This window comes from Parasteatoda tepidariorum, chromosome 3 (genome assembly GCF_043381705.1).
Source record: "Parasteatoda tepidariorum isolate YZ-2023 chromosome 3, CAS_Ptep_4.0, whole genome shotgun sequence".
Classification (NCBI taxonomy): Eukaryota; Metazoa; Arthropoda; class Arachnida; order Araneae; family Theridiidae; genus Parasteatoda; species Parasteatoda tepidariorum.
The window spans coordinates 87505477-87514892 of NC_092206.1; the positions used below are offsets into that span (position 1 = coordinate 87505477).

The 9416-nt window shown below is 25.5% G+C and overlaps 1 protein-coding gene across 2 annotated transcripts in view; it reads left to right on the top strand.

The window, feature by feature from the left end:
• The window catches only part of LOC107454075 (1-acyl-sn-glycerol-3-phosphate acyltransferase epsilon), a 22332-nt gene extending 13607 nt beyond the window's left edge, over nucleotides 1-8725 (top strand). The window contains exons 8-10 of one of the 2 annotated variants that reach the window (XM_043045607.2): nucleotides 1563-1686; nucleotides 5314-5542; nucleotides 7993-8725. In XM_043045607.2, the coding sequence (XP_042901541.1) occupies nucleotides 1563-1686; nucleotides 5314-5542; nucleotides 7993-8031 (392 nt within the window). In that variant the 3' untranslated portion in view covers nucleotides 8032-8725. The remainder of the gene's footprint in view (nucleotides 1-1562; nucleotides 1687-5313; nucleotides 5543-7992) is intronic. The other variant, XM_043045608.2, reaches the window with a different exon arrangement.
• Nucleotides 8726-9416: the final 691 nt, after the last annotated feature.

Consider the following 9416-nt stretch of genomic DNA (forward strand, 5'->3'; position numbering starts at 1 on the left):
CTTTGATAAATGTAAACTAATGCGAACCTTACAATTAAATTATTAATTCCTTCGTATATTATTGGTTTAAGTTGTCGAAAATTAATATTTCAATTGTAAGGTTCGCATTAGCATACATTTATAAGAGTGGAGAAAAGTATCTATAGCCATTATGGCGAACTAATAAAGTTTGAAAATATCCTATCTGTAACTCCGAACTGCTCGACCGTAGCGCTTCAAAACCGGCGCCAATCGATTCCTCGTGGCCAAAAACCCCAGACCCCCAAGTTTACCGGAGTTTATTAATTCTGGGGCGATTTTCGACTTGGCAACCATTCCTCGTATTATAGTATAAGATATATATATATAATAATTATGTGATACATAATTGTATTTTTCTATTTTAACGCATATTAGTAACAAACTAATGTAACCAATGGATTAAAAAAAGTGCATATAGTCTCAAGAACAATTCTTAACCAAATGAAAAAATCAACCTTTTTTTAAAAATTTTTGGTGCATATTTATTTACTATTGTTTAATTAAAAATTATGTTATTTATAATCATATTTAATACTTAAAAGGGAAATGAAATCTATTTTATAAATTCAATTATCTTTTTGAAAAGATTATTTTTACTTTTATTTACGACTTTTCGAGAAATTAAGAGATATACATACATTGATTCTTTTATCCGAACTTTGAGATTAAGTGTGTTGAACCACGGATATTAGTGGTTTGAAATTTACGAGATACTTTGACTGTGTTTCATATTATAATTGCGGTTCAAAGAGTTATGGATGCAAAATTTAGATTCAAACCAAGTTTAATCGGTTTTGAATCCCTGATCGTGGTTCCAAAATAAGTTCAGAATACGGTTGTGAGAATACTACCTTATATTAAAAATATTCAACGAAAGAAGTCATTAATTTTTTTACTTCTTTAAAGTTAATAAAAATTAATTTTTTCAAAAATTTGGGCATTTTGTTAAAGGTTTGCAATTTGAAAAATATTGTTCTTGTCATGATATTTTTTGCCTATTTCTAATGTTAGATATATTTTTTATTAAAATTTAATTAAAAAATTAAATCCATTTATGATGCGACTAATGATTAATCAAACTTCGCATACAGTTATTGAACTATCGATAATATTAATTGTTTTATTATTTTTCCATATCAATAATAACTATTTTAGTTGTGTAGTATTGATGTGATTAATTGATTTTCTACACAGATTATGCTTAATTCTGCATTTTTGGGCTTATGTCCAGATAAATCATCAAATTTAGTATGGAATTAAAAAAATAATAAGTAAATAAATATTATTTAATTTTTATGACTTAATGAAAAATATTTTTCTGCTAATTTATGTCTACAAATTATTACAAATACAAAAGTTAGAATGCATTCTTAAAAATTATTAAATTTCATGATAAATTGTACTATAAGCTATTTTTAAATATGTTAAACTACGTAAAATAAAATAATGTTGCAAATTATTTTTGTGAATATCTAAAAAATCTAATTCAATAGTATAAATATGATAAATTTCATTTTAATCTTACCCATTTTTTATTTCAGAGTTTGTGACTGGTTGCTGTGATGCTGTATATATTCACATTAATCGCATCGATATGTGCAGTATACCTGCGAATGAAAGTGATTTGAGATCTTGGTTGCACAAAATATTTGAAGAAAAAGACAAGTATGTTTTGTTTTTTATAAATTCTCAAATGGACAATTCCATGTTGACTGACATTACATTTTGATAGGTTTTCTTATTTTTAATTCTTTTTCGTTGATATATATTTAATAATTTTTAAAAATAGTTACATTTGAAGCTTTTTAATTGCCTAATATTATGTATCTATTAAATTATAAATGTTACATTAAGAAAAAAATAAATGAAATGTGACTGACTTTATCTAGAAAGGACATAGAGTTTCACCACATTTTTATTTTGGTCTTCTTTTTCTTCTATTAACAATAGTAGAATTATTTTTAAAAAAATATCTTTAAAAAAGAAAAAAGCTTCAAATTAAAAGAAAACATTGAAAGTACAAGAAATGACATATAAAAAGTGCCACATAAAGAAAAAGCTCTTGTGACTGATGTTGCAATTTTTTTGTAAATGATGTTATAGATGCCAACCATATTAAAATTTTGATAAATATTTTTTATTTATTATTACAAAATGTTTAAAAACTACTACTTTTTATTTTATATCTCAAATAAAATAAACTAAGAAATTTGTTAATGGATCGATTTTATTAAATGTTTATTTTTTTACTAAGTTGTCCTTCGTATTATGGAATTGCCCTAATATTTCACGTAGTTTTGTATAATCCTAGATGGTAGACTTAAGATTTAGCAAAATACATGACTTTGCATGATACAATATTATATTTTGTTATTGTGTTGTAGTTCATCTTAATTATACTAAATGACACTTCCTTCTCCCTCTAGAGTAAAAAAATGCTGTCAATTTTTTAAAATTGTGTTGAAGTACATATACTAGGAATTTATTGGACACTTTTTAACCTTTCATGCATAGATTTCTCAGTTGTATTTTCAATATTGAATAAAGAAAAAGAAAGATATCTGAATATTATGAGTTTATATCTTCATGATTAGAGATGCCCATTTAATTCATATTTATTTTTTGATTGCTATAAAAAATCATTTTTTGCTTTATCAGCTAAAATATTTAACAATAATGACAAATGCCATTGTTCAATACTGCATTACATTTTTAATGCCTATTTTACTTTAATTGTTTTAAAGACTGAATGTTTTTAAAGACTGAATGTTTTTATGTGCCGTGAAGCAAAAAACTCTCCAATTAAAAAAGTGATTATTTTTTTCAACTAAATAAATATTTTCTTCTGTTAGTTACTACTTGATTTTTGAAAAGAATAAAAAGCGTTTGCTTGGTGTAAAAATAGTCCTTTTTCAAATCAAAAGAATTCTCATAGAATTCTCACAATTCCTGTGACATTCATGTCAGGCTAGGTCCAAATAGTTATGCCAGTGGGAGTCATTTAAGTCTGAAAAATACTGATTTGATGCATGGATTAGGTATTCCATGTATAATAGATTGACAGTTTCAATTATAAAACAGAATATTTTTTATTTATTTAAACAGTTAATATTAAATTTTTGAAACTTAAATCATGCTAATTTTTAACGTTTTATCTGTCTGACTGTTTGACTCGTAGTTTTGTTGAAATAATACTCTGTATAAATTAAAATTTTAATAATTTCGGTGATTGCGAAAATGATTAATTTTGTCCAAAAACTGCCATTCTGCTTTATAACTGTTCACTATACAATGATTGGAAGAGGTAAACTACAAGTAGTAAAACTACTGTAGTCACTATTGTTTTTCATATTTTGTAATGTAGTGCACAACTTTTTAAATAAAGTAGTGTAGGAAGTATTTTAAGTTTTATGTATATATGCACATTTATTTTTCTCTGTATGTCTATTTTTATATAAATGTATGCATAAAACTTAAAATAAATGAGCAGTTTTTGAAAAAACAAAAAGTGTGCCCCCCACCTTAGGCTACACCTATGTTACGAATAAAAGCTAATTTATCATTTCGGCCATACATTTAAATATGAATGAACACTCAGGAAATTCTGAAAGAATGTGTGCATGTTATTAAAATGAAAGGGGGCATATTTTCTTTGTAATTTTTTATGTAATTTATTTCTTACAGGAAATAAAAGAGCTTTAAACTCTTAACAAACTTGCAAATATTTGCTAATTTCCTGGCATTTCTAAAATATGCACTGTTGAGAAATGCATAAAAAAGTTAAAGATTAAAAGAACAAAATAGTAAAAAATGATTTAGAAGAACTAACTGACTCATGTAAACAAGAATAAATAATTGTTAATTATTCTTTGTGCTTAATTAAATAAGCAATTTGTCTTATTCAAAACCATTTTGAACCTGGTGGAAAATAAGTTCTCCAACAAAGTTCGTCTCCTAAAATAAGTAAAGTATTGACCGCATTTTAAAAAAAGTCTTTGTAGTTAACCACATTTTTAAAAAGTTGTTGGTTATTGCCAACAAACGTTTTTCGGACTATTGATCTATAGCTTTAAGATAAATGAATAAATTAAAACCATGTAGTAACATGGTGTGTAGCGTTTTTAAAAGTGCTTGAAGGTGCTTATTTTTTATTTGTGTTTTTTAAAAGCCCTTAAAGGTGTTTTTTATTTGGGGTTTGTAGAAGTGCTCAATTTTTTATTTTTTAAGAAGAGATTTTTTCTTTTCTGTATCGATTGTTGTTCTAAATTACGAAAAATTAATGATTTTAATAATTTTCTTTGCAATATTTATCAGAAACTAGTTATTTTATCATGATTATGTAAAGGTTTTGAAAATATTTTTGAATTTCATTTATTTTATGTTTATAAATTCAGAACTTTAAACAATAGAAAATTTTTTTTATTACTGCACAGATCCTAATAATGATTTTCTTTTTGAAAAGTGCTTAAAAAGTACTTAAAAGGTGCTTATTCTTTTTTTTTTAAATCTGGCTGCGCACCTTGAGTAAGCAACATAAAAAAGAAGTCTCTCTCTCTGTTGACCGTGGATTTCCTTCTAGTATTATTGACTATCTACAAATTAGTCTTACATTTCGGTAAATCCTCAGATTTGAACTTAAATTTGTTTGTTTTACTTTATCCCAGTATTAAACCCCAAATCGCTAAAATTTTAAATAAATTGGAGTTAAAAGTGTTTTTTTTACCCGTGAGCAAATTAAATTTTACCAACTTTAATGACCCTGTTGTTAATATTAAGAGTTGGGATGTTAGCCAAATTATACTTTTTTAAGTTTGTTGTTTGCCTTTTTTTTTTTTTTTTTTAAAAGAAAAAGAAAAATAGTCTAAGTAATGTTCCAAAAAATTTTCTGATTTTTTTGAAAAATGTTTTGTAATTTTATTTTGCCTACTAGGAGGCATCTCATCCTCTTTTGGTAAAACAACTTTTTTTCTTGTTGAAACTTGTTTGTAATATTTTTGCACCTCCCCTTTTTACTTCTCCCATTTGTGTGTCAACACCAAGGAAGACTCTTGATTATTTAATTTAATTGAAACTAGTATGTCTGTTTTCCTTCATTTGGGCATGACAAATAATCTGAATAATTGTTATTTATTTGTTATTTTTTTAATTTAATCATTCAGATCAATGATTTTTATTTTTAATAGAGATCAAATTAGTAAAAATATCATAATTTTAATCATTGTCTATTATTTGTTTATTGTAGTTTCAATCGTAACCTTATTGTAATATCTTAATACTTTCTTCTCTCCATAGGATGCTTGATGCATATTACAATGGGAAGCACTCTCCGTCCATGTCCAAAATGTTTCCTTTGTCTAACGGATTCATATCCCCACCTAGGCATTTATCAAATTTAGGATGTCTACTGTTTCTTATGAGCATAAGTGTTCCCTTTGTTTTCACCTCTTATGGACGATCCATTTACTGGAAAACTTGGGCCTTTGGAACAATGTTCGGATATTTCTGGCTGGGTATCCGATCTGTATGTTGACTTGTTTGCTTATAGCGTTGAAATATTAATTATTACTTTTTTTGGAAAGCAGATTGCTAGTCTGAAGAAAGTCTAGTCGTAGGAAACTGAAACCATTTAAATTCTCTTTTAAATCTGAATATTTATTTTATTAGAAACTTGGAACAAACATTCTTACTACTTAATGCATTCGTGTAATATTTGTAGTATTAGCTGAGATTTTAATTAGTGAATGATCTGTAGTAAAGGCTGTTAGAATTCGAAAGTAAGAATGTTAGATGTGTTGTGTATTATAAAAGTAAAAGTAGGCACTCACAATCAAAACTTATCATTAAAAATGTCTCTGTAAATAATTCTTTGTAGAAGTCGATAATTGAAATTTGTAGATATTGTAATTTATATGATGCTCACATAAAGATAATTCCATTTGCTTGCATTTTTCTCTTATCTATTTCTACAAAGATAGTGCCATGCTCAATTTCTTGAGTAATATACTTGACTTTTTATATAAAAATTGCTCTTTAAGATGCATGTTTATTCCTAAATATTAATCAGATTGAAATTTAAAATTTTTACCGATATTCTGTAATTTTTTTTCTTTCATTAGTGCCTTTATGTAGATCAGCTAAATTTTTCTTATTTTTATTTGCAATAATTAGTTTTGTGATGATTTTTTAAGAATTTTAGTCTTTCTTTTGCTTATAATTATTTTCAGATTCATAATCTTTTATAGGTGCTTTTAGCATGTGATATCTTAAATCGTTTGCAGGCTTTTTTTAAAAAATTTGTTTACATCTACTCTAAATTCATTAATAGGCTTGTTATTTGTTATACGTTATTTAGGTCAGATGATTTTTTTCTAATTTTATTATTTTATTGCTGTAGGTTTTATAATTTTAGTTTTTTTTAAAAAAAAACTTATTTACACCTTTAGCATAAAGATATTTTAGCAGGCGATATCTTAAATCTTTTATAGTCTCTAATCATTTAATTTGTCTGCAATAAAAATCATCAATAGTCTTGTGATTTATTGTACACTTTTGTATTTAGCTTCTAGCTGATTCTTTTTTAAACTTTTATTCTAAATTACTATAGATATGTTGTAGGTTTTAAAATCTCTGTCTTTCTTTTGCTCATGACCACTTTTAACTCAATAAATTTTCTTGGGTACTTTTTCAACTTATCTTTTACTTTATCTTTTGCAGTTTCAATTGATTTAATTTGTTTACAATCAAAATCATTAATAGACTTCCACTTTGATTTGTTACACACTATTTTACTGTAACTATCATGTGTGTTGGCATAATCTTTTATTCTTATTATACTTACATTTGCACAATTGTTTTTATACTGTACTGTACTTCTTCTTTTCATTTTCGTCTCTTTATATTTGTGACAATTTAAAATATTGAACTGAATCACCATTTCTCATTCTATCCATTTTCTTGATTTTTGTTTGCTAATTTTGGTATTATTTGTGTTTTAGTTTTTACTGTGTGTTTTAGTATTTTAATTTAGTATTATTTTGCTAATTTTTATTGACTAATTATCTACCTCATCATTTAACCAAGTCAATAAAAAAATTTTAAATTAAAATGTAATTTTTTATGCACATAATTTCATTTCGTGGCAAAATCTTAATTTAATTTAATTTCATTCGTGGCAAAAATCTTAATTTAATTTTTATATCAATATTATATTCATGAGATACTGGTGAAATCATAATCATCAATATGATTTTATCAATTATGATTTAATTATGCTTCGAATCTCTTGCATTTTTATTATGTCTTTCTTTTAGACAAGGGTTGGCGACTTGTTGCTCTTGTAGCTCAAAAAAAAATAGTTTTTTTTAATTAGTTTTTTAAAAAAACACATATACCGGTTTTCTTTAATAAGTGCAGTTATATGTTCTCTTACTATTTTAAATAAATTGTTTAGTTTTCTTCATAAATACATATTTCACAGCAGATAATCGTTATATTGTTTAGAATATTCTGATGTATGTATTTACATTTAGATCTGCAAGAAAAAATAATAATAATTTATTCTAATAGGAAAAAATGACTTTTAATTTCAGAAACATCGCTGACCCCTATTTCAGACTATTGATAGAAAATTTTCTTATGCTCTGAGAATATTGCATTTTTTTTTTTAAAGAAAAATGCTCTTATTTATTTATTTTTATGTTCTCGAAGTATTTTAGGTTAGTGTATTTTTCTTTTTCTGTGATGTTGAAAGTTGATACAATGTCAGAAAATATATTTTCTTTAAATTTGAAATTTTAACATGGAGCATTGTTGCAGAAAAATTATGCATTCTTTTATGATAATATGCATTTTTTTTTAATGAAATTGGTTGTCGTATTTTAAACAATTTTCCAGACATCACAATATATTTTGCATTTTTTTAAAATTTAATTTATTGTACCATTTGATCTGTCTATCTATTTACATTCACAGGTGGTGAAATGTTGCCGTTTCTGGTCTTTGTGTCTTTAAACTCACGTGCATGCCTAAATTGTAAAACAAGAGTATTAATGCTGTATTTCTTTAGTCATAAAAAATGATAGCTATTTTGAAGAGTCTATCAAATCTAAAATTTGTTTACTTTAAATGTACAGTGTTTCAAAAAAGGACTACCCTGAATAACTTTTGATCTAACTGTAAGATAATCACGTTATAGGACTCTATTAAATGGTTTGAGGGGGTGACCTCAAATATGCTTATTAAATAGTGCAGATGATATTTTAAGTTACAAAATCAGACACACAAAAACGCACTTTCTCTAAATAAAAATTTCTTTTTTTCTCATCTAATTCGGATTTTTGACCTTTAAAATATAAAGAGTAGCTGCAATCTATGAAATATTGTCCTCCATAGTTTGGTCCGGAGAGTGTTCTGAAGTTTATACCTCATAATGTTAATTTTACTTTTTATGTATTTTACCACATCTCAAGAATTTTTTAAGCTAAAGGAAATATTTTTGCACACAATTATAAAACTAGCTTATCCAAAGATAAATTCATGCAAAAAATAAATTTTTATAAAATTTTTTTATTTAATTTAATAATAGTAAAAAAATTTGAATTGTAAGGTATACAAATTTTTACATCGTTTTAAAGTAGGTAATTTTACTTGGAGGAATACAAAACTTAGTGTATTTTACCATATTTCAAGAACTTTTTAAGCTAATAGAAAATTTTTTGCACACAAATATAAAATTAGCTTATCCAAAGATAAGTCCAGGCGAAAAAATAGTTTTAGTAAATATATATTATTTTCTATAATAATAGTTGAAAATTTTTAATTGTAAGGTATACAAATTCTTATATCATTTAAAAGTATGTAATTTTACTTGGAAGAATACAAAATTTATACAAAATTTGTTTATCATATCCTGAAAAATTGAATTTTAAAAAAGTTTTTTTAATTGAATTAAAAAAAAAATTATATTTAAGAGATTTTTTCAGCGAAATTATGTTTATTGTTTTTAATTTTATAATTAAAAATATCGTCTAATTAATTAATAAATTAATCACTAATTAATTAGCTTATTTACGGTCACCTCTAAAGCCATTCAGATTGAGTCCTGGAACGTTATAATGCGATCACGGTGGTCCTTTTTTTTTATACACTGTACAGAATGTTAACTAAAATCACTTATCACCCCTCTCTTACCTTTACATTGGCTGCAGCCACAGTCCTAGACTTATAATTAAAAAAAAAAAACAGTTGAACTAGAGTAGGAGAAACCCACAGAATCTCCCGGTGAAAAACTGCCAAGTTAGTGCTGCTATCTCTAAAATGGTATGAGATACAGAAAAATGGTTAAATACACAGTTGTAGACCATTGTGTGGACATCAATGCTTTGGAAAAAAAAGGT